General features: G+C 53.3%; 1 protein-coding gene across 2 annotated transcripts in view; it reads left to right on the top strand.

Moving 5' to 3' along the window:
• The first annotated feature begins 8,960 nt into the window (after positions 1-8,960).
• ACOT11 (acyl-CoA thioesterase 11) overlaps positions 8,961-25,714 on the top strand; it is a 42,773-nt gene continuing 26,019 nt past the window's right edge. For both annotated transcript variants that reach the window (XM_064589079.1, XM_045897617.3), the window contains exon 1: positions 8,961-9,095. In XM_064589079.1, coding sequence (XP_064445149.1) covers positions 9,063-9,095 — 33 coding nt within the window. In that variant the 5' untranslated portion in view covers positions 8,961-9,062. The remainder of the gene's footprint in view (positions 9,096-25,714) is intronic.

Below are 25,714 nucleotides of genomic sequence, written 5' to 3'. Positions count from 1 at the left end.
AAAAAATGTGCAAGACTTGTAGCTGAAAATTATGAAATATTGCAGAGAGAAATTAATGAAAATCTGAATAGATGGAGAGATACACCATGTTCATGGATCAAAAACTCAATATTATTAATGTCAATTCTTTCCAGATTGATGGATCCGACACCATCCCTATCAAAAGGGATAAATAAAGCAAGCTTTATTTTATTTTTGAAAATGTATAAGCAGATTCTAAAATCTATTTATTTTTATTTTTTTAAAGATTTTATTTATTTATTTGACACAGGGAGACACAGCGGGAGAGGGAACACATGCAGGGGGAGTGGGAGAGGGAGAAGCAGGCTTCCTGCTGAGCAGGGAGCCTGACGTGGGGCTCGATCCCAGGACCCTGGGATCATGACCTGAGCTGAAGGCAGACGCTTAACGACTGAGCCACCCAGGCGCCCCCAAATTTATTTCTTAAGGTAATTCTTTTTTCTTTTAAGATTGTATTTATTTATTTAACATAGAGAGAGAGCGAGAGAGCGAGTGAGAGAGCACACAAGCAAGGGGAGCGGCAGGCAGAGGGAGAAGCAGGCGCCCCCCACTGAGCAGGGTGCATTTGGAAAGCAGCAGTTGGAAAAATGTAGTCAGTGGCCCAAGATAAATGCGGCTCATCTTCTTGGAGAGTTGATTTTACTCAATCGTGTGGGGAGAAGGAGAGGGTAACATTATTCCTCTGTTAAAATTTCTATCAGGGCAAAATTTACAGGGAATTTAACATTAATAATATTGAGTTTTTTGATCCACGAACTACATCCATTAAACAACTGCTCATTTCCTTCCACCCCAGCCCCCGGCAACCACCATTCTACTTTCTATCTCTATGAATTTGACTACTCTAGGAACCTCATATAGTGGAATCGTACAGTATTGTCTTTTCGTGATTGACTTATTGCATTTAACATAATGTCCTTGAGGTTCATCCATGTTCTAGCATGTGTCAGAATTCCCTTCCTTCTTAAGGCTGAATATATTCCATTGTATGCATGTACCACATTTTACTTATTTATTCATCAGTCGACGGATATTTGGGTTGCTTCTACCTTTTGCCTATTGTGAATAGTGCTGCTAGGAACATAGGCTGTATAAATATCTCTTGGAGAACCTGTTTTCAATTATTTTGGGTATATAAAGAACTCTTATAATTCAATAATAAGACGATCAATCCAGGTTTTTTTTTTTAATTGGGGGAAGATTTGACTAGACATTGTACCAAAGAAGAAACAAAGATCATGGTAAGTCAGCATACAAAAAGATGCTTAACAACATTAATGGACAGGAAAATATAAATGAAACCCACAATGATAAAGCACTCTGAATCCACTGAAATGGTTCAGATTAAACTGACTGAATGAGTGCTGTGAGAGTGTGGAGGAACTGGAACTCTCATAGGCTGCTGGTGGGAATGTGGGCCAATACCACCAGGGTGGAAAAACTTTGGCACCTTAAAAAATGTTAAACATACATCTATCGTATGACTTGGCCATTCGACTCCTAGGTATGTACCTGAGAGAAATGACAGTCTATGTCCACATGTGGATTTGAACATGCACTTTCTTACCAGCTTTATTTGTATACTAGCCAGCAACTAGAAACAATCCAAAGTCTGTCAATAAGTGAATGAGCAACCAAACCGTGCTATAACCATAAAATGGCACTCTACTCAGCAATAGAAGGGGACAAATTATTGGTGTGTGCAACATACATATGAATTGCAAAATAATTATGCTGAGTGAATGGAGCCGGACAAAAAAGAATGCATACTGTGTGATTCCATTTGTGTAGCATTCTAGAAACGCAAACTAATCGAGAGTGACAGAGGCAGACTATTGTTTGCCTGGGGATGTGGGGGAGGAGGCAGTGTGGGGCAGAAGGGAGAGATGACAAAGGGCCATAGGAAGTTTTGGGGGTGATGATATGTTCATTACCTCGACTTGATGCTTTCATGGATATATATGTGTATATATACTTATATATAATATGTATGTCAAAACTTACCAAATTATATACTTTAAATATGTGCAGTCCATTGCATGTAATAATATTTCAATAAAGCTATAAGGCAAAAATAAATAAATTCACGTAGACCCATAAAGAGAAATACTATGTAGCAATGAAAACTGTGGAAAGATATTTATGATAATTGTTGAGAGAGAAAAAAGCAGATTACAAAACAGTATATCCAATATGGTCACTTGTTTTTATTTTTTAATTTTTTATTTATTATTGTTATTATTTTTTAAAAGACTTTATTTTTAAGTAATCTCTATACCCAGTGTGGGACTTGAACTCACAACCCTGAGACCAAGAGTCACATGCTCTACCGACTGCGCCATCCAGGCGCCCTGGTCGGTTGTTTTTAGAGAACTTGAATATCTCCAGCATTCACCATTTGATTATAAAGACTACCACATTAAAATCAAATCATGGCTTATGCCAGCCCAGAGCCATCCTGCCAGTGTGGGAATTCCCCTGCAAAGTCCACTGCCCTGCCTGTTTCTGGGTGTCCCCAAATGTGTCTCATTGCACTCAGAAAGCAATCTTGGATGTCATTTGCTGTTTGTGACAGCGGGAGCCTCTGCTGAGCTGAGGCTCCTGCATTAACACGTTGCTAGCTGTGCCAGAAATAGGCCCACTCGTCCATGCTGCTGCCAGGCCCCAGGCGTGGGGTGCCTGTCATTCCGGCCCTGACACTCTTGGACCCTTAGGGTGCTCTGAGAGCACAGCCGGAGCAAAGTGACAAGGGAAAGTGCCCCATCTTGTTACACGGTCAGGAGGCTGGCTTGGGCCCCAGGTGGGCAGCATGGCAGCTCTATGTCTGCAGACTGTCCTTTTCTCAGGGGAGGGGCTGGGGCAGGAGTTCAAGGACCCGCCTCTGCGAGGTATCTGCAATGGCTGATCCTCCGCCTCTCCCATCCTGGTGTGGAATGCAGTCCTCCTGCCAAGCTCCTGCTCCCAAGATCCAAGATCCAAGTCTTTCAGGGACCACCATCATCTCTGTCAGGTCCAGATGAGCGTGTCTCCCCAACATGAATACTGATGGCGATTTTTCTAGGCAGCTCCTTACGCCTATGATCATATCATGTATTTCATATTGTATCATATTACATTATACAACATAACATACCATATGTAGACACACACGGTGGGGGAGGAGGGGTGCCTCTATCTCCCCAGTTAGCATGTCTGTATCTTTCAGCTCTAGTCTAGTTGGAAGCACATACCTTAAAATATTAACAGTGATTCTGAGGGAAGAGACCATGGATGGTATTCATTTTCTTTGTTCTGTTCTGAACTGTCGGTTGTAATTTTTTCTCTGGATACTCATTAGGGCAAGACGGTGTGTGTGGCTCAGAGGCTCTTCTCAGCACCCGGCTGAGTGTTTGGCACGCAGTAGATGCTCCATAAAGGTGCGAACCAATAGCAGGGATTACTTGTCCAGAGGGTGAGGAGCTGGTTTAGCAATAACAGGCAGACGGCATTGGCACCCTGGCGCCTGCCCTGCTCCACGTGGACCCTGCCAGGTCCGGCGCCCGGCGGGGCGGGGTGTCTGGCGCCGGCCGGGTGCCCGGCCCTCTCGATCGCGGCCGCGCGGGCAGCCCCGGCCGCCCCACCCGTGCCGGGGAAGGGAGGGGACCAGAGTCATCAGGAGCTTGCCCGGCCGCTTCCGGCGCCTCGCGCAGCCTCCCCCATCAGGCTCAGCTCTGGCACCTCCATGCCCGGTTCTGAGCGTCTCCCCGCGGAGCTGCTTCTCCGACGTTCCCCCCCCCCCCCCCCCGCAGGGTCTCCGGCCTCCGCCCTGCAAGCTGCTGGGTCTACAGGGTCGCACCTCTTGGGTAAGACCAACCCCCCCCCCCCCCCCCCCCCGCCCCCCAGCAGTCCCTCCCCTGCCTCCCTGCCTCCCTGCCTCGCGCCGCACTCTCTGGGACCCTCGTGCCCCTGGCTCCTCGTCAGCTCCAGCACTCTCTTTAGGCAGAGCTGCCTCTACCCCCGGACTGGGCGCCAGACAAGCCGCCTGGTGCCTGGTGCCCTCTTGCTTGCGCAGGCTGAGGCATAAAGCATCCTGGGGTTTGAGCTGAGATGGGCCCGCCTCTCAGTAGGATGGGGGAGGCTGGCACCGGGTCAGGACCTGTGGACCCAAGCCTCAGAGTCCAGAGGGTGCAGCCAGTGTGACTCACTGGGACATGGGGTGGGTGGGGGAGCACTGGCCCTTATGAGGGCAACCTCCCTGCAAGGGTCCAGTCCAGGAAGTGAGGCTGGGTCCTGACCCGCAGCAGCTGGGCCCAGGAGTTGGTTCTGGCGCCGACAGATGCAGGTGGTGAGAGAGGAGCAGGCAGGTCATGTTGGAGCCTGCTAGGCAGGATGGAGTTTAGGATTGGCTGGGCAGGTCCAGTATTCTGCTCATGCATCCCGCGTCTGGCCTCTGGGGCTTATTGGCACCCCCACCTCCCCATCTCCACCCACTGCTTTCCTTGCCCAGCTTCTCTGTAAAGGGCTGTGGTTCTGAGAGGGGCCTGGCCTTGGAGCAATGTTGTCACCTCCACTTCCTGTCTTGCTGTCTCCCTCCTGTCCGTCTCCCCATTTATCCCACAACTTCCTGTATTCTGCCATGCTGAGGCCAAGGGGCCCCCAGAAGGAACTGGAGTCTTTAGCTTGGAGAACAGGAGAAGATGATTCATTCATTCATTTGATCATGTACACATGTATTTGCTTCCATTCATTCACTCTTTCCCCTTCAATTACTCCTTCATTCATTCTCGGGACACTTACTGAGCATCTACTATGTTCAAGACCCTGAGTGTTTGGTGGGAGTGGGGGCAGGATACTCTGATGAATCAACTCCATCCCTGCAGCAACCATTCAAGGTCAAGAAGGGGAAATTAGCACAAATCAGCCCAATTTAAGAGAAAAAACAGTGTGAGAGAGAAATGAAGGGCTGTGAAGTGTGGGGGGGGGAAGTGGTGGGGGGGGAACAGAGGGGACTGAGGAGGAGGATGGAAGTCCCACTTAGGAGGGGCACAGAAGACTTCCTGGAGGTGGTGCTGTTTGAGCCAGGCCTGGATGGGGGACAGGGTTGGGATGTAGAGTTCTCAGAGGGCATCAGGACAGAGGGAACAGCAGGAACAGAGGGACCCTCAGGTGTGTGAGGGAACAGTTGGGAGCTCTGTTCATGGCTGGAGACAATTAGAAGAAATGAGTCTGGATGGGGCAGAGGACAGGACATGGGCTCCCATCTGTCTGCCTTCTGTCACAGGCCAGGGGAGCAGCCTTGTTCTGGGTGACCCAGAGCCACGGTCATGGGGTAATGGCAAGACCCTTGTGGCTATTAGAGCTCTTTAATTGTTCAGTCAGCCTTAGATGGAGTGAGCCCTTCAATCTTGGAGGTATGTAAGTGGAGGCTGGGATAGTAGGGGTGTGTGTGTGTGAGTGGAGCAGGGGAGAGTTATAGGTTCTGACCCATGGAGGGGTTCAGCTAGGGCAGTTCTGAAGGTGGGAGTTGGAGTGGATGACATCAGAGGTCCCTTCCTACCCAGAGTTTGGGGTCCTATCTGGAAAGGCTAAAAGGCCCAGCAGAGGGAATTCCTGGGAGTTTGGTTTTGTATTCACTCATTCATTTCCTCATTTGACCCTATGCCACTTCCTCCCTCCTTTCCTTCCTTCCTTCCTTCCTTCCTTCCTTCCTTCCTTCCTTCCTTCCTTCCCTTCCTTCCATCATTCAGTCACTAAACCCTTGTTCTGGGCAGACCCCATGCTGAGGACTCAGTCTGATGGGGGAGACAGACCATGCCAGACAGTGACAACCTGGTATCACTGTGGCATACAAATGGAGGTTACTTCGCTGTGTTTTGTCACTGAGTGGGGCAGTAGAGCTGGGACATGGGCCTGAAGAATGAATGCAGACATGTGTCTTCCAGCCAGGAGGGCCCCATCTGTGGGGCCAGATGAAGGACGTCACGTGGGGAAACAAAGTGCTTGTGGGAGAGAATACTCAGGGTCCGGGGCCTAAGAGGTAGGCTTTCTTGATTCACAGGACTCCCCAGAGGCGCACTTGGGGACCAGGCCTTTGGGTTACATGAGCCTATGGGGTTCGGGCACTCCTAGAGAAGTCCTTGGTCTGCATAAGCTGTAAGAGGCTACGGAGAGTGCTGGTTACGCCCGTGGGCTCTGGACTTCGATCGGGGTTCAAATCCTTATGCTAACTCTTATCAACTGCATGACTTTGGACAAATGACTCTTTGCCTCCAGTTTTCCTCTGTAGGAGAATAATAATGGTAGTATCTTCCTCCTAGGATGAGGCCCAAATGTGGTACCATATCTGAGGTGCTTGCACAGGGCTGGGCGTGCCCAAAAAGCTACGACAGTGACGGTGGCCATGAGAGGGATGGACAGTCACGAGCCACCTCAACAGTCTCTGGGTCTCATTCTCCCCACCTGTGTCTCCAGCTCATTGGCTCCCACAGTACGGTCCCTGGACCAGCAGCATCAGCATCCCTTGGGATCTTATCAGAAATGCAGATTCTTGGGCTCTCCGGGAGCTTTTGCTTTCAGCAGTCTGAATGTTAAAACGCCCTCTGCGTGATTCTGATGCAGGCTGAAGTTTGGGGACCACCGACCTCACTCTCAGTTAAGACCTCCTCTCTACCCGCCTTTCCAGGACTGTGACTCATCCAGGGGTGTGGTGTGTTTCCCATGTTTAGGGCCCTAGTCTGGGGGCTGATGGGGAGAGGGCACAGAGATGAGTAAGATGTGGTGCCAGCCCTCACGGGGCTTCCAGGATGGTCGAGAAGGGGAGGCAGATACCATGGAAATGTTCACTGGAGCCACAGACCGAACAGAGCTGCCGAAGAGACACGAGTCAGTTCTGTACTAAAGAGCAGAGAGGAGAGAGACCTTTGTGGGCTGCAGAGCCCTCTGCAGAAAGGTCTGGCTCTCTGTGGCTTGTTCCTGACAGTATACTGATTCAGCCTTGCTGGGAGTCCTCTTGTAAGTCTCACTGAAGCCTCTCTTACTTTGTGCTTTGCTGTGGGGTGAGATGGACTGGGCTCTAGGCTTGAGGTTAGGAATAGTGATTCTAGACAACTTCCTCATGGACTTTGGGTGGCTCACTTGTCATCCTTGGGCTTCAGTGTACCCCTCTGTAAGATAGGGGGAACTAGACTGAGTCCAGTGAGTCTGAGACATTGGGGGCCACTGGCGAGCGGGTAGGCTGGGGACCAGAAGCTCTCTGGGTTTCATTCCCCCCCTCTGTACCATGTGGCCCTGAAATTGCCCTGCTTGGATGCCATGTGATGAGCTGTCCCTTCTCTGGGCTGGTTTTCTTACCAGTCCAGGGAGGTCTCATGATTCTGTCCTGTTCACGTCACATGGCTTTTATCATGTGGAACACGTTCTTCATTCTTAGAGGCTTCCTGATACCTCAGCCCAGTTGCCTGGCATTCGAGGCCCTCCTCAACAGATTCCCAGCTTTTTTTTCTGCAAGATGAGGATCCTGTTCTGTTCCTGTTAGGCCTTCCATCTCACCCCTCTTTTCAGACTATCCAGACCCATTCAGTGTTCAGGCCAGAAAGCACCACCTCCTCCAGGAAGCCTCCTAGATTGCCCCAGCCCTCAGGGCCATCCTTGGACCATCTTGCTGTCTTTATAGTGTGACTTTAATTTCTCATTCGTTAATACCGAACTGCTGACAGACCCCTAAGCTCTTCGAGGGAAAGGCTTAAGTTCACAGGGATGGACATGAGAGCCCTTGACTCCTAGAGCGGGGAGGCTTGGAGACAAGAGGGAACTTGTTCAGAGGCACACAGCACATTAGTGAGAGAACTCGGCCCAGAGTCCAGGTGTCTTAGGCCCAGGGGGAGACATCAGTAGGTGTGTGGGGAGTGAGCTCGAGGCAATGAAGGGCAGAGGCCTCAGACTGGGCTGACCTGTGTTCCACCATGGCTCTGCACTCAATAGCTGTGCCACCTAGGACCATGTCATGTGCCCTCCCCAAGGGACCTCCCGGTGGGTTGGAGTGAGGACAGCGCTAGGCCTTGGACACAGCAGGTGCTCGGTTATCATGAGGTGCTCATTATTACTTTTGATCCATTTGTCTACCCCAGCTCCCCTGCCTGGCTCTCCCCTGCCTTCTTCTCTTAACCACTAAGGACTTTATTTTATTGGCCCATCATGAAAAGTCCAAGTGTCAGTGTCAAGGCCTCCTCGTGAAGCCTCTTGCAGAAGTGAGAGGGACAAGGGAGAAATCTGGGTGGTCTCTCAGTTGGTGGTGGCTACAGAGGGCCTGGGCTGGGTGCCCAAGGGGCTGAAGCCTGTGGAGCTCATGAGGTGGAATTTGGCAGAGGTCACTTTAAGAAGTCACACTGCTTATTTTAAGGAAGGAGGGGGTGCGCCCTGTCCCTGGCCAGTAGCTACACTGGGCTGCTCTTGGGGGCAGTACTCCTGAGGGTGAAGAGGCCTAGCAGGTGGGTCTGATGTCTCTCTGGGAGGCTGCTGGACGCTCCCTGGCTTCCTGCCACCTCCAGCCTGACCCCTTGTGGACGGATGGGAGCCTGGTGACCGGTGTGCCAGTCTAACTGGCTGGGGCGGGTGGGGTGGGGACTCCCGGCCCCTGGGAGGGACCCCGGAGCCAAGAGGCCCTGTGAGCAGGATGTCAGGGGCTGGAAGTGGGGGTGACTAAGTTTGGCTGTGGCTGGAAGTAAAGCGAGTGTCCCGCTAGGTGCCCAGTGGGCAGCCACAGGGCCCCCTGACGTGGCCGGGGCCCAGTTGGCAGCCGCTCTCCTTCCGCTCTGCCAGGCAGGCACAGGAGCCTCGGAGGGGGGTGCTCCGGGCGGGGGGGGGGGGGCAGAGGGCAGTGTGAGGAGAGGCAGGGCTGGGTGATAACAGCTGGGCTCAGGAGGGGCGGGAGCTCGGGAGGAGGGGCGCGAGGAGAGGCTGACCGGCTTCATTTGGAGTCGGAGCCTGGCCGTGGCTCAGGTGACCAGCGTCTCTCTCAGAGGGTGCCACCGACCGTGCCACCGGCTAGTGGGGTCTCGGCCGCAATGATCCAGAATGTCGGAAATCACCTGCGAAGGGTATGCAGGGTGGGCGGAGGGGGGGGGGTGCTGATTGGAGGCCAACGGTGGGCGGGGGAGGGGGCTGCAGGCTGGGGATCCTGAAAGAGAATTGAAGTTTCCGTTTTAAGTCAGAAGTTCTCCATCTTCGCTCTCATTTTCCACGGGCCATTTTCTAGCTCTCCTTGGAAGGAGAAACTGCAGAACTCCTAGGCTGGTTTATTAGAGGTAACAATCCCCAGACAAGGCCCAGGGGCCGTGCTGAGGGGAAGTTCTCTGCGTCTGGAATTCTATTCCGGGGTGTGTGTCTCTCCCAGCCGAGGCCTGTGTGTGCTTCTGCCGGACGTCTGCGCTCCGTGCCTCTGTGGCATGCTGGAGTTCAGGGCTCCAAGGCCCGGAGGCCACTAGAAGTTACAGGGCTGGGTGGGGAGGGGGTCGGAGTGGGTGAGGGAGGGTGTGGCAGCCCGCGATTCTCGGGGACAATGACCTCTTTCAGAGAGCAAGCTCAGGACCAGGCGTGGGCTCTTGGACAGGTGTCCTGCTAGGTGGCCTTGCAGTGCACGTTTCCCTGGAATGTCTTACCAGGGACTTTGGAGCTGAGATTAGATGTTGAGGCATGGGACAGAGCCAAGTGCTCATCACCGCCTGGCGGGGGCCTTTGATCTGGTGAACGGGAGAAGGGTGCAGGACAGACTGGCAGAGGTTGTGCTGGGCGCAGAGTGGGTGTCCTCTGAGGACGTTCTCAGGAAAAGCCTTTTTAAAGGGGGCGGGGGCAAATAAATCTCTTACCTATCCCCTCCCTCCATCTGCATGACCAGCGCTCAACTCAGACCTCAGCGCCCTCCCCCGTCCAGGGCACCTTCTCCCTGCTTCCCCGATTCCACATCCAGCCCCTCCCATCCCCTTCCACTGGAGGGTTGCTTCTAATAGGTAAATGTGATCATCCCGCACCTGCTGAGCTGGCTGCCTTCAGTATAGCCTTCCTGTTCCTTACCCGATTCAAAAGGCTCTTGGTAATCTGCTTCGGCCTGCCTCTCCCTCCTCATTCCACCTTCCCCACCCAGATAGATTCAGCCATACTGAACCACTTGCCACTGCCTCAGTATACCACCTTTGTTCTCTCCTCTGTGCTGTGGTCCCTACTGTGCTTTTTGCTCGGGTGGCCCCTAGCCTCCCCCCGGTCCTCCTGGAAAGTTACCGCTGAGCCTTCAGATCTCAGCTCAGATGCTGGACTCCTCCAGAAAGCCTTCCCAGATTTCTCAGGGCACAGGGAGCCTCTGTGTTAGTTCCTTCTCACACTGGATTGTGTGGTGCACTTGCATGTCCATCCCTCCCACCAGCCAGTGAGTTCCACAAGCCTGCTGTCAGTGTGCCCAGCAGAGGGCTGGGCATGGTCAGAGCTCCAGACAGTGTCTAATGAATGCATGGGCACAGACAACTTCTCAGTGAGGCCGAGGGTGGGATCTGAGCAGCAGGACCTCTTGCCCCCCATCTCCTGAGCTTGGAGCAGACAGCATTTTCCAGGTGGGGCTGTGTCTTCTCCTGTGCCTTCCATGATTTTTTTTCCCATTGATCCCCATCAATAATTGGGGGAGAAGGCAGTGGAGGAAGGATGTATCCTTATCATCATTTTACAGAGATAACAACATCGTAGTCGCAAATCTGTATATAGTGCTGACCATGCTACGCACTGCACCAAATGCTTTGTATATATAAATTCGTTCAGTTCTCTATGAGGTAGGTAAAGTTATCATCCCCATATCCAAGATGAGGAAACTGAGGCTCAGAGGGGTTGAGGACTTGCCCAGGCTCAGGATCACACTGGCAGGAAGTGGCAGAGCTGGGATTTGAACTCAGGCAATCTGGCTCCCAAGTCTGAGCTCTTAGGAAACTTGAGGCTCAGCCCTGTGAAAGCCAAGTGAGACTCCAGCCCACATGTTTCGAGTCTGAGCCCACAACGCATTTTGCTTCCCTACACTCTCCCACCCACTCTCCTGAGTCTGGGAGCGGGGGTAGGTGTGGGGGTGGAATTGGGCCCATGAGGTGACATGGGTGACCTCATGCCGGCTGAGAACACTCTAGCCTTGATTGCCACCTATGGACCATTGCCTGCATGGCAGATCTCCTTGGATGCCCCCATTTGCTCCCGAATTCCCTTAGTTCCCCAATGATACGGGACAGTTTGGGATGGTTTTCTGAGTTGCAACCAAAGCTGTTTTTAATGAAAAGCAAGCAAATAAAAAACCCCACCAAACTCTCTTCACGGAGGACACAGAAAGCCAGGTTAACTGGGAATAGAAGGGGGCTCTCAGATAACCCACAGCCCTGCTTCCCAGAGTTTGGGGGCCCTTGTCAGTATCCCGTGACACTGCAGATGGCGAACGTTTCGGAGTTAGGTGGTTCTGGCTCTTCCCTGCCCCTGGGCACCCATCAAGGCCTCGGAACACATGAATGAGTTGAGGGAGGTGGTAAGCCTGCCAAGTTGAGGGAGCGAGGTGTGTGTGTGTGTGTTGGGGGAGGGCACTGATTCCCTGTCTGCGTCGCGGGTGGGTGCTGGAAAGGTCCTGCTGTCCCGTCTCAGTCCTTGCCTCTCTGTGGAGACCCTCCCCTCCCCCACCCAAGTCTGTACTGGGCCCTGAGTCCCACACTTCTGGGCTGGTGAGGACCCACTGGTACCCTACTGGGAGACTGGGAACCTCTGCTCAGCCTCAGTGTTAGCCGGGTCAAGGTCACCTCCTGGGAACTTTACTTACTCTGGGAAAGCTGATGGGGCTGTCGACCCCAGCTCCCCCGAGAAGCCCCGCAACCCGGCAATGTCGCCGACAGGGAGGTGGGAGGGTCAGAAACAGCTGCGGGCATCTGCGCACGCGCTTGTGCAGCCATGGACGTACATGCTCCTCCCCACTCATGGTGGAGGGCTCGCTGCTTCGCCTTGAACCTGTGGACAGCTGGAGGTTCTCCCTAGCCCAGCTCCCTGGCCTCATGAAGGGTCTAGTTCAGACTGTGAGGAGGTTTCAGGCACTGTGTTTGCCCCCTCCCTGGATTAGAATCTTATCTTCACCCCGTTGCTGTAACCTTGGGCCAGGTGCTCCCCCTCTCTGAGTGTTCTCTGAGGTCCCCACCAGCTTTGACATCCTGGGGGCCTGGACTTTTGTGAAGGGTTTGTGCACCATCTTGAGGTTGGTCCTGACTGCGAAAGGCAGGGGCCTGTCTGCCTTGAGAACCCCGCTGTGAGGAAGAGGAGGGGAGACCCACAGGAATAAAACAACCTGCCTATCATATAGTATGAGTGCAAAAACTACTGAATGAATGAGTGACTGTGGGAGCTCAGAAGGGTGATGAAGTAGTCCCAGAGGGCTTCCTGGAGGAAGAGGCAAGACTCAGACACTTAGCTTCAGCCTGTTCAGGAACCCCATATGAACCCTGGTCTCAGCCATGGACAGACACCCTTAGTGTTTGTAGTCTGTCTGGAGGACTCTTCTTCATCTTTCAAAACCCAGCTCAGCCATCATTTCCCATTTCCATCTGCATCCTGCCTGCCCCCACAATGAATGGTGTCTCCTCAGGATATTGTACTGATTTCAATTCTTCCCTGCCCAGGGATTAGCCTGTGGCAGGTACTGAGTACTCTGTGATGAACCTAGGCTGTTGTATGGAGCTGACAGCTAATGAAGGAGACACAGTGAGAAAGTAGTCGAGTAAATATAGGATCCAAATCTGTGCCAAGCCCTGCGAACAGTAATAACAATAAGAGTAAATGCCATGTAGGTGCTCCCTGTGTGCCAAGCATGCATTAACTCATTTAGCCTTTATAACAACGCTATGAAGTAGATAACCTTACTATGCCCGTGTTGAAGATGAACCTGAGATACAGAGGTTAAGTAACTTGCCCAAGGTTACACAGCTATTAGCTTCAGATTGCAGGAGAACAGGGGACTGTGAGAGAATAACGGGAGAGGTCAAGGGAGGGCTCTCTGAGCCAGTGACAACTGAGCAGAAACCTAGCAGTTGAGAAGGAGACAGCCAGAGGAAGGCCTGGAAGGGTATTCTAGGCAGAAGGGACAGCATTCATTGGCAGGCTCCAAGGTGTGGGGGGCTTGGTGCCTCTGAGCTACTGAGTGGAGGCTGGTGTGGCTTGGACAGGATCGAGTGAGGGCAGAGCAGGTGGGAGGGCCTGAGACAAGGCTGCAGTAGGCTGGGGGTCTGGGCCTTGCAGGCAGGGTTTGGGCTTTGGAGTGCTAGGGGTTGTATTGTCCTGCCCACCAGACTGTGTGGTACTTGGGGATGCTCTGGTCCCCAGGCTTAGTGCCAAGGTACATAGTCCCTGCACACTGTGCTCAGAGAAGCTCAGAGACCTAGGGAGACATATCATCATGGTTCCCGTTTGTATGGCCAGCACCACGAAGGTCCTGGCCACCTTCCCACCCACTCCCTGACCCCTCACAACAGGCAGGTGGGTGATAGGCTCAGGCCCCTGGTACAAACGAGGCACGGAGAAGTGAGATGATGTGCCCGGGCTTGTACAGCTGGTGAGAGACTTAGAATCCTTACCTGCCAGGCTGAGACCCCTTTCCCAGTGCCTGTCCTGGCCAGGGAAACATCGGGAACCTCTGCACATCCAGAGAGTGGTCTCACTGTCACCCTCAGACCCACCCCATCACAGCCTCCTAGCCCACCTGACAATGCAGATTCAGGGCCGATCACCTGCCCCCCTGCCTCGCACATACCGGGGGCTAGCGGAGGCTGCACCCCTGCCCTTCACCTGTGTTGGGTCCAGGCTGGGCCAAGCCGGCCTCCCCAGCACCTCTGCACAGCTGCTCATGAGTCTAGAGACCTGCCTTACAGACACTAACTCACTTGACCCTGTAGGCCTTAGTTTCCTCCTCTGTGAACCCGGGCTGTTCCTGTGGATCTTGCTAGATCACAGGCAAGCTTAATGACTTTGGAGGAGTGCGGAGCTTGGCACACAATTGACCATGGTAGATATGGGTCCTTCTCTTTTCATTTCATCCGGACTTCTGTTTCCTCAGTGTTTCAGAGACAGGGTCGGTTGGTTGGATGAGGTGGTAAAAACTAACTCGTCGAGTACCTGCTGGTGTGAGGCGTACTTCAGCTTCCTGGTGGCTCTGCTACTGGGTATGCGTCTGGCTTTGCATATAAGAAAATGAACGCTCTAGCCTCGAGCCACTTCGAGCTGGTTAGAGAATTCAAAGTCTTGTCTGGGCCCAAGCTACAGCTGGGAGGGGGCCCTGGTGCCATGACTCTTCTAGATGTCCTGGGCCGACCTGGCTAAGCAGAGGAACTGACCCCTCTGCCTTGTGCCTCTCCTGTCCTGTGCCTCCAGGGACAGATGGTGCCGCCAGCTGGAAGCTCCTGCCACTCTCCAGGAGCAGCCTCCCTGCGTGGAGGAGGTGGTATCGGGGCAGGAGGGAAAGGACCAGAGTCTGGCACTTTGGGGACACTGGGATGAGTCAGACTGGACCTGTCCTCAGGTGTCCCCAGGCTGATGTGGAGACAGAGAGAGGTACAAACCACTGATGACAGCAGAGTGTGGCCAGCTGTGACAGAGGGAAGCCCAGAGGTGGCCCTTCACCAGCCTCGGGCAGGGCAGGCTCCCTGGGGGAAGTGATGGGTTAGCATGGCCTTGGAAGTCTTTTCGGGTCGGGAAGCCTGGTCCAGGCAGAGGCCTCTGTGTGTGAGATGTGGGAAAGGAGCTTGTTCTGCTAGCAGTGGGGAAAGAATTCGGTAGTGACTCCTTGAGGAGGCCCTCTCCAGCCCCCTTGTCCATGTAATATGTATGTCCTGCCTGGGGCTTCTTCCATGGAAATAATTTGCCCTCAGCAAATTAGACATTAATTAATGAATGTCGGTAAATATTAAGCATTAAGCATCTCTTTTGGAGACGCAGCTTTGGTAGTGAGAAAAGCAAAGTCCCAGCGCCACCCTCAGGGCACAGGGCCCTTAGGCAAGTCTTTCAGATAGCCTGGGTGTCAGTTTCCTTTTTTGTGCAAGAGGGATAATTGTCCCCCACAGGGGAGGATTACATGATATTATGGATACAAAGCCATTATATAATGTAAATAAAGGCCTGGAACATGGTAGGTACTGGAAAAATTATGACAGGGAGGCTGGGAGAAAGGCGAGATGTGGGTCAAAGGGTACCAACTTTCAGTTACAAGATGAATAAGTTCTGGAGACCTGGTGGACAGTGTGGGGACCACCGTTAACAACAATGTATTACCTACTTGAAATTTGCTAAGAGAGTAAATCTCAGGTGTTCTCATCCCCCCACCCGCCGCCCCAAACAGGGTAACTGTAAGGTGATGGATTGTTAATTAGCTTGATTGTGGTCATCATTCCACAATGTATACGGATGTCAAAACATCACGTTGTGTGATCTAAATACATACAACTTTTATTCGTCAATCGCTGGGACTCTAGGGAGCCATGGGACCTGGTCACATGCTCAAGGAGTCTCCTATTTCTGCATGTCTGCACCCACTTTACAGTCTGGGAAGCGCCCTACAAGCTTTATCTTGTCCGGTTGTTCAGAAGCCCAGCGAGTTGGCAGGCAGTCCCCAGTGGCACCTCTGTTGTGGCCCGTCCCTCACTGCCCCACGGCGGTGCCGAACCCCAGTCTCTCCACTCCTTGCCAGTGTCCTATTTGTGACCTCTAGAACAGGCTGTGATCTGCCCCCCGGGGGTGCGGCCCTGCCAGGTGTGGCCCATTCCCAAGCCTGGAAAGTGGTCAGAGGTCGAGGAGGGGTGTGGCTCTTAGGCCTTCCTAAAGCAGCCTCGGGTTTCCAGCCTTCGCCAGGGCCGAGCTGAACCAGGTGGGTCTCAATTTCCATTCGATCCCTTAGGGAGGGTGTGGCGAGACCCAGCTCCTGTCCTTCTCTGGGGGTACTACCCTGTATGAGCGGTGGCAGGGACAAACGGGGGTTCTGGAGTCGGAAGATTCTGGCTGGCTCTGGGCTAGTGGCTAGTGGCTGGCTACTCCTTTCTCAGCCTTAGTTTCCTTGTCTGTAACATGGGGCTATGGGGGTAGTAATGGGCCTGGTCACATATGCCAAGCAGGTTAGTGCCCTGCTGGCTTTTCCACAGAGAAGACGAGTTTTAAGAATGAGTGGTGTGCCTCCAGGCTTTGAGAGTGGTGGGGTACGTGGGGGAGGGGGCCGGAGAGAGGAAGGGGCCCAAGGACTATGACTTTGGGGCAAGGGAAGGGGCAAGCCCCACATTGCTCTCAGCACTCCTCACCCCACCTCAGGGCCCCGTGGGACTCTGAGTTTATCTGATCCCCACCCCCTTGCTTAAGACTAAGAGAAGGTGTGTCTCACCATGCAAACTGGTTCTCAGCGAGGCAGGCAGGAGAGTGGGATGGACTTCTGAGCCCACTAGGCCCTCTGGATAGGCCATTGTGGGGGTGATGATGGTGGTTGGGGTGCTGAGATCCCTTTGGTGCCGGCGGGATGGACTGTCAGAGACCACAGCACTTCCAGCTCTTTCTCCATATCACCTGGAAGGCAATCCATGGAGGGTCTCCAAAGTGCCAGGCTCTGTCTCAGAAGTCCCATGGGCTATATGATCTAATCTGCCTCCAGGGCTGGTGTCCCCCCTGCAGCACCCCGGCCAGGCTCTGGAGTCAGAAGAACCCAAGTCCACTCCCCCCTCTGCCTTTCTTTCTCTCTCTCTCTCTTTTTCTTTTTAATAAACTCTATGCCCAACGTGGGGCTCAAACTCACAACTCGGAGATCAAGAGTTGCATGTTCTTCCCACAAAGCCAGCTGGGCACCCCACCCCTCTGCCTTTTGCTGGCTGCGTGTCTTCCAGTGGATCTTTCCGTGTTCCTTGTCTGAATTTCCTTTTCCTCAGCTATAAATGAGGACTCCTGCTTCAGAGTGGACTTGAGAATTCCCAAGGACTAGGCCCGGCCTACAGTCGGCGCACAATAGATGGTAGCCATAGATTTATAAAATGGCGTCTTCAAGCTTCTGCCGGGCCAGTTCTTGGGCAGCTCTCTGGCTTGGGGAGATCCCTCTCCTACTGGTTGTGTCCCATCAGCTGCCAGATGAGACCTCCGGTATCTCCCAGCTTCTAAGGCAGATAATACCCCTTTCTTGTACCCAGGTCCCCTTCCAACTACTTCCTGGTTTCTTTGCCCCCCTTTCCCAGAAAAATCTCTGCAGGAGTTTTCTGTGGTCTCTGCTTCCACTTCTTTACCTCTCACCCTGTCCCTAATCCATGACTCCTCTCCCTTCCCTCCCTCCAACCCCTTATAGCTTCTCTGCTCATCTGCTGGGACTGCTCAGCTCCTCGACCAGCAGGCACCCTTGCGGAGACCCACCCCACCTTAGTGTCCTTCCACCTCACCTGACTCCCTCTGCTTCCCTCTGTAGGCTGCTCCCTCCCACTGACCTCTAAATAGCTCTGTCTTTGCTCGCTCCTTGGACGATGTCTATTCTGTCTGCTGTGGCTCTGGGAAAAACTATCCCCACACCTAGTGGCTTAAAAAAGGAACCGTTTTACTGTATCTTAAGACTTTGTGGGTCAGGACTTTGGGCAGGGCTTGGCAGGGTGACTGTTCTGCTCTCCACGGTGTGGGGTGGAGGTTACTTGGTGGTATTCAGCTGGTGGACGGGCTGGCCTAGGGAATCCAAGACGGCATCCCTGGTATCTGGTCCCTCGGCGGGAATGGTCGGGGGCTGGGCCTAGCTGGGACTGGCCGCCCTGCTGTTCCTCCAGCAGCCAGACTTGTCCCAGATCCTCCGTGGGCTCTTTGCACCCTCTCTTCCCCTGCCTTGGAACCCTGTGCCTCCAGAGCCTTGCATGATCGCTCCTGCTTTCATTCATTCAGAGCTGGGCCTTGAAGCCTTCTTGATTACCTAGGCTGAATTAGCATCTACCACTCCACCACCTTCTCTTTTCATCACATCTGCTGTTTCTCATAGCACTTTTCAGTCTCTAAAATGATCATGTTCCTTTGCTTGTTTATTGTCTGTCTATCAGAGAATACATTTAATGTTGTATTCCCAGCATCTTAAGGGAATGAATGGGAGTTTTAAAAAAGATTGATGTTGATCCCCAGGCAGCACTGGCCTCTTTCTAGCCTTGTGCACCCCTGTATGGTCTTGTTTTGTTATTTTTTTTTTTTGAAGATTTTATTTTTTAGGTAATCTCTACCTCCAACGTGTAGCTCAAACTCAGAACCCTGAGATCAAGGGTCACAATACTCTCCCGACTGAACCAGCTATGTGCCCCTTGTCTTGATTTTATCTCTCACTGAACCCTCCTGTCCTCTGACTCAGCCAGCCCTGAGATGTGTAGCAGGAGGCCCATCACCAGGCTAAACGTAGCCCTACACCCTCACGGTCTCCCTCCTGCCTGGTTTTCTTCCCATGCTACCCCTGCCCTCAGCTCCCCCTCACAGGGATGGGCCTTGTGCTGCCTACCACAACCCCGCTGCAGGCTGCCTCCTCCCTGTCAGCGCGACGTTCCTGCCCTGAGCACGTCCCCACCCTCAGCACCACAGAAACCTTCAGCCAGAATCGGCACTGCTGTGGGCCGATGAAATGATGAAATCGTGCGGCCGCTTCCGCAGATCCAGCCATGAAGCTAGAGCCTCCCCAGCAGCCATATCACTTAAAACAAAGTGAGGGCGACAGAAAGACAAAAATGCAGGCGGAGCCCATGAATCCTGTGCATTTCACCCCTTGGTCTTGTGTTCATAAGCTACAGTCTTTCAGGTAGCCACCTGCAACCAGGTTTGTCTTCGTCCCGGCCGTTTGATCACGTGTTGAATGGAACAGACAAATGTGGTACTCCACTGGAGACCCCTCCAGGTTCAATCGAACACATTCTCACATTTTTACTGAGCATTTACAATGTTCTGGGTCTGTGCAAATGCAAACTGCACAGAATGTGTCTATTCCTGCCTCGCCATCTCTTTCCTTGCGCCTGGGATGCCGTGTTCCCAGTGAGCCCGAGCTGGTTTCCAGGGATCGCTGCCTTCTCCCCCTTTGTGAGGGGTCTCGAGCCTTTCAGGGGCCTGGGAAAGGAGATATCCTGGCAACCGTTGCGTCTGCTTCGACTGTGTGTGGACATCCGTGGGAGGCCTCTGTGGCGTGCCACAGACTTTTGCCTGTTCAGCATCTTGGCTCGTGGCTGAAGCGAAGCCCTGGTAGTTGGTAGACAGATGGCAGGTTCAACTGGCAGGGATTGTCACAGAGCAGGGCCGAGAGGGCCATCTGATGCTACCGCTGCTAGAGCTTGCCTGCCCCTTTCCTGTCCTCCCAAATCCTGGGTCCTTGTCCTCAAGCTCTGCATGGCCTCTGCGAAGGCTGCCGAGCCAGTCGTGACAGGCGTCTCTCACCCCCAGGCACTGTGCAGGCTCCTGGCGAGGCTGATTTCCTGGGTCGCTCATCATTGCCTGGATTTGTAGTAACATGAAGAGGTGACACTTTTTAATTACTTTCTCTGGGTCAGAGTCTGTGCTAAGCACCTGGCACGTATAATCTCATTGAATCCTGTCAGTGATATTATTATTCCCATTTTATAGATGTGGAAAGTGAGGTTTACAGTAGCTGCAGTACTAAAGGGCTTCAGGTTATCCAGGGAAACAGGAGGGGCCAGGACTCCAACACAGCTTCTGTCCGCCGGACCTCGCTGTGGCCCTCCTGCCAGCTCCCTGGCCTTCCTGTTTGCTTCCTTCTTCTCTCTCTGCCCTGCTCATCCTTTCCTCCACAAGCCCTTCTCGAATTCCTCGGAGACAGTGTAGGGCACACAGGGACAGGTATGAGAAGGCCACCTTGTGGCTGGAGAACTCGGGGCTCAGGGAAGGCCCTGGGAGTGCCCAGGGAGAACCCGCGGTGCACCTGCTCAGCGCACCTGCTCAGCCTCTGCCAGAACCCAGGCCCCGCTCCGCGTCTCTGACGCTTCCACCTGGCCACTCCGGGCCTCCAAAGCAGCCTTTTGGAGTTGGCGGTCCTTTGCCAGGCTTATTCTGGCTCCTGGTTCACTCCTTGCCAGTGTAAGGAATGCATCTGCGGCTAAAGTCATAGCTCTCACTCGGGCCACTCCTCTGCTTTGGAATGGTTTCTTGAAGACTTTGGGAGGGGGGGCAAAAGTTGGTGTGCTGTGTGAGGGGAAGCTGGGCGAGGTGGGAGAGAAGAGATGAGAGGACTGCAGACCCCGGGAGGGGGGCAGGAGAACTGGGGGCATCTGGGGCCTCCCGCCTAAGCGTGGGAGAAGGGGCCCCACCTGCCGGGGAGGACAGGACCCCATCCCTCAGCACGAGGGGCCTGCAGGGGCTGGAGAAGCAGCTGGAGCCTCAGAGGGGCCATGGTCTGCCAGCTTCCTGGGGCAGGAAGTCCTGGCTGTGTGGCCAGAATCCCTCCCTCGGGGCTGAGAGCAGCTCAGGCCTGAGGAATGTGTGCAGCGGGGGGTAGGGGGGTCGAAGGGGGCCCCTTCCTGCCCTGTTACTTCCCCCTTTGCCTCTCTTCTACTTCTGTTCCCTATCAGCCTCTGTGCTGTGACCTTATGGTTTCCCATTCTCTCTCCCCTCCCCTTCCCTTCTTTCCCTCCTTCTCTCTCTGTAACCTCTCTCTTCTTCTCCCCACTTCCCTCTTCTGACTCTTTCTCCCTCTCCGCCTTGCCGTCCTGGAGGGGCTCGGGTGCCTGCTGCTGTGCCCAGCTCCAGGGTGAGCGGGGCGTGCCCGCAGGAGCTGGGGTGCCCGTTGCCATGGTGACCCAGAGGCAGGCTGGAAGCAGTTTTGGCAGTCTGGCAGGGAGGGTGGGGAGGCCCGTGCTGAGGGGAGAGGCTGGGCTTGTTCTCCCCAGTCCCCGAAGGGCCCACCTCACCGCCAGGGGCTCCAGCATCGGGGTGTCACCCGTGAATGTAGGTCTCTGGCTGGATGCTATCTGAGCGTCTCCCTGAAGAGCCACCTCGTGCGGGCCAGTCGCACTGGGGGTCAGATTGCCTGTGTTCGGATCCCTCCTGCCTCTTCCTGGGGTTTGCTGGAGGCCGGGAAGGGAGGTGGCAAACAGTCCCAGGGCGGGGAGCTACAGGGAGGCAGGTGCCAGTGGTGTGGGGGGGCGTGGAAGAACTCTGACGGGCAGCCGGGCTCCTCACTGGAAGGGTCCGTGTGCCAAGGGAGTGAGCCCTGTCTCTGGGACTGAGCAAGCTCATGCTGGACGACCACTGAGGGGGTGTGGTAGCTGAGATCCTGAACATGGGTAATCTCACTGACGTGAGGTTTCCATGCACTGCGGAGATCTGAGGATTTACAAAGGACAGCGTTCAGCTCAGAGAGCTTGGGGCGGCCACCTCCCTCCCTCCCGGGCTGCTGGGCCTTGAACATCCAGTAGGACCAGTGCTATGACCGTGGGCCGTGCGGCGGGGGGGCAGGGGCACGGATACCCTCGCTGTTTCCTGCAGAGGACCTCAGGGGAGGGAGCTTGTGCATATGGATTCTGGAAGGGCCAGTGGCTGGCAATGTATGGGATGCAGCAGGAACTACCCTGCCTGGCAGACGAGAGAGGCAGTTACAGCAAAGCGGCCAAGCAGCCTCAGCCTTTAAGTGAAACAGACTTGAGTTCCGGTCCCAACTCTGCGCTTACTGGCTGTGCAATTTTGCACCTGTGTGCACGCGTGCACTCTCCTGTGTGTGTGTGTGTGTGTGTGTGTGTACGTACAAGTTCCTGACCCTTTCCAAGCCTCTATTTTCCCATCTGTAAGCTGCAGATAATAGCAAAGCTGATGACTGGAGCTGTGTAAAGAGGAAAAGAGATAATGCGATAATGCACACAACATACTTAGCACACTACCTGGCATATAATAAATACTGAGCGAAGGCGGTTGGCGATTGTTCTCACTGTCCTCTGCACGCCTACCCCTGCAACTTTATAAATGAGGAAACTGGGGCCAGTGAGATGAAAACATGTGCTGCCATCCCATAGGCCCTCAGTCTGGGGCGCACGGCACGGAGCGTGCCCAGTCAGTACGGAGGGGCGGGAATGGGGATGCGGGCGGGGGGGCCGCACACAGCCAGTCCCTGGTCCGCAGCTTCCCCGCGTGCACGCTCTGCGGGCCCCGCCACCTCTCGCTGTAACAGCCCCTCCTAGGTTGCCCCGTCTAGACCTTGGCTCCTGGAGGGCAGGGCCCCACTCAGGCTTGTCCACCGGGCAGGCCCTACTCAGCCTCGCAAGAAGCGCTGGAGTAAAAGGGAGGCAGAGCCCCCACAAATTACAAAGCACTTGTCTCCCTCCTTTATAGCTCAGGACAGCTCTGCAGGGGGCTCATTAGTCTCATCTTACCAATGGGGGAGCGGGTGCGTGTTGTTGAACACGTGAGTAACTGGGTGGAGAGGAAGCGAGTTCCACGGGGCCCCCTGCACCTCTGAGGGTAGGTCTGGGACTCCCATGCAGTTGGCCCGCCTCCAGAACCCATTGGCCCACACCGCCTCCGCTCCCCACATTTCTGTTTCCCCAAAGTGAGAAACAAAGGCTGGGGGCGTCTGTGGTGGTTCAGGAGAGACAAGTCCCCATCCAGACAACGGCCCCCTCACAAAGGCACAGCACCTCACAGTTAGCTGGGTGCCTTTGGTTTGGGGACCTCCCTTAATCCTCACGCTACTCTTGGATGGAGGTGGGGTGGGGGTATATGTCTTCCCCCCCTCCCAAGGAGGAAATAACTTCTCAGTAACTTACCCAAGATCCTGACTCTAAAGACCTTTGGACAGAGATCCACCCGTGCCTCAGTTTCCCCACCCACACAAGCAAGCAGTTGTAATCAATCTCCAAAGCCCTTCTCACTCTCATGGTGGAAGAAGGGTCTGTTGTGTAGATGGAGGCAGGAGGCCAGGGTTCTGTGGTTCAAAGCTGGGGGACCGTGGGCAGGACTTGGGACTACTCTGGGCTCGGGTCCCCTGTGTACCTTGCCAGGGACCACGCCTCAAATATTTGTCCATGGGACAGATGAGGTACAGATGGGAAAGCATTCAGAAAAGGCCCTCCTCACCCTGGCTGGCTCCGGGACAGCCTTCTCAGTGGGACAGGGGGAGTTTCCAAGATGACCTAGCTGAGGGGAGGTGTCAGATTTCAGACAAAGTTATTTTTACCCTTGGGGGTGGAGGGTGTCAGGTGATGTTTAGGCTCTTTCCTAGAATGGGCTGAGGGAGCAGGGGTGGGAGTTAGGCCTCTGGTGGGGAACCTCACCTGACCTCATGGCTGACATTCTCCCTGGTCTACATGGGGTGACTAGTGGAGATTGGGGACCCACTGACAAACTCATTCATTTGGTCCACAGTGAGCCAGGCACTATGCTGGGCCCTGTGGATACCAGGAGTAGAGAGACAGGGCTCCTGCCTGGTGGGTCTTCAGATCCAGGCCACCCAAATACTCTCACAACTCAGTGAACGTTGTTGGAGTGGACAGCATTAGAGAGGGGAGGTACCTGGTGCCAGAAGCATGGACAGTGGGGAAGAGGTAATGGATCTGAGGGGTGAGTAGGCTTTGCAGACACAAAGAGTGCTCCAGGCACAGGGAACAGCATGGGCAAAGGCCCTTCGGTGGGAGGTGTGACAGGGCACTCTGTGGGGCCTCATGGGGTTCTTCCTGTAAGCCAAACCCTTCATGGTTGGAAAGAGTCTTGGAGACTATCTAGTTAAACGTCCCACTGGACAGATGAGGAAACTGAGGCCTACATAGCTAATAATGAAACCTATCATTTTTACCATGCCAGACACGCCTACTTCTGATACCTTTTTTAAAAAAATGTGTTTGGCGTTTTACATTTAATTTATGTTAAATTAGCAGACTTACCTGATATTCATCTAAAATGGTTTCTCTTAACAATTAAAAAAATAATTTATCAAGGTGACATACACATAATATCTAATTCACCATTTTCAAGTATACAGTGTAGTGGAACTTGGTACATTCACAATTTGGGCCACCCCCACCTCTGTCTAGATCCAAAACATTTCTGTCATTGCAAAGTAAAGCCCCTTACCCTTTAAGAAGTTTCTCCCCTGTCCTCCCCTCCCCAGCCCCGGGCAACCACCAGTCTGCTTTCTGTCTCTGTGGGTTTGTCTGTACTGGAGACTTCATGGAACCATGCAGTGGGTGGCCTTTTGTGTCTGGCTTGTTTCACTCAGCATGATCTTTCTGAAATTCAGCCATGTTTTACGTATGGCTGCTTCGTTCCTTCTCATGTCTGACTAATGTTCCATTGTATGTACATACCACAATTGGTCTATCCATTTATTCACCGATGGACGTTTGGACTGTTTCCACCTTTTGGCTATTGTGAATAGTGCTGCTATGAACATGGGTGTGGATACATTTGTTGGAGTCTTTGTTTTCCGTTCCTTTGGGTCTCTACCCAGGATTGGAGTTGCAAAGTCATACAGCGTTTCTATGCTCAGCTTTTTTTTTTTTTTTTAAAGATTTTATTTATTTATTTGAGAGAGAGAATGAGATAGAAAGAGCATGAGAGGGGGGAGGGTCAGAGGGAGAAGCAAACTCCCTGCAGAGCAGGGAGCCCAATGCGGGACTCGATCCAGGGACTCCAGGATCATGACCTGAGCCGAAGGCAGTCGCTTAACCAACTGAGCCACCCAGGTGCCCACTATGCTCAGCTTTTTGAGGACCTGCCAAACTGTTTTCCATAGTGGCTCCAGCATCTTCTATCCCCCCCCGCCCCAGCAGTGTACTGTGTTCTCCAGACCCTTGCCAACACTTGTTATTGTCCATGATTTTGCTTATAGCCATTCTAGTGTTCACTGTCTTTTAGAATCCTCACTGTGAGCTCAGGTTCTTTTATTTATCTTTTAGGCAGATGAGGAAGCTGAGTCACGGAGAGGTGAAATAACTTTTTCCAAGGCCTTCTGGGAAGGATGAGCTGGTGAAAGTTCCGTTAATATTCACTTTTACAGGAAGACAACTAAACTGAAAATGTCCCGTGAGGCTCTACTTCTGAAGGAGGGATGGGGCTACCCTGAGGAAAGCTTGTCCTTACCTCAGAGTTTCTATTATGCTCTGTATCCCTCCTCCCTTCCTCATCAGGTTGGGGGTGTAGGGCGGGATTAGAAAGCTGGAGGCCCTCCCATCTTCCTCTTCCATGCTGGCAGAGCATAAGAGCTTGCTGTCAGAAGAAGGGAGAAACCCAATGCCTGATCAGCCCACACCGCACTGTGTGCTCTGGACAGAGCCTCGGGGCCGTGGCCTCTGTTCTCCTTGGTCACTGACTGGCTGTGAGACTTGAAGTCATTTGCTTCCTGTCTCTGAGTCTTAGACTGGAAGAACTTCTTTCATCTTCCCCAGCCCCAAGGCCCCGTGAAAGTTCTAGAGAGATGTAAATGTGGACTCCGGCTGGTGGGTCTGGGATTGCCTTAAACTCTACCATTTCCCAGGGGCTGCTCAGAAGCAAGGTATCTGAGTTGGCTCATCAGTAAAATGGGTAGAATAATAATGCCTCACAGGGTAGATGTAAAAATTACTGAGATAATCCCTATGAAATGTCCTAGCACAGAACTCCATACATAGCAGGTGTTTAATAAATGTTGAACCAAGTGAATGGCACATAGGAGGTGCTTACTACAAAATACTCGTTTAATTTTCTACCTTTCCCACCCCATAATCTT

This window comes from Mirounga angustirostris, unplaced genomic scaffold, assembly GCF_029215605.1.
Source record: "Mirounga angustirostris isolate CCGP_5_RB_7025 unplaced genomic scaffold, mMirAng1.0.hap1 SCAF_4, whole genome shotgun sequence".
Taxonomy (NCBI): domain Eukaryota; kingdom Metazoa; phylum Chordata; class Mammalia; order Carnivora; family Phocidae; genus Mirounga; species Mirounga angustirostris.
This window is presented reverse-complemented; position numbering and strand designations above follow the sequence as displayed.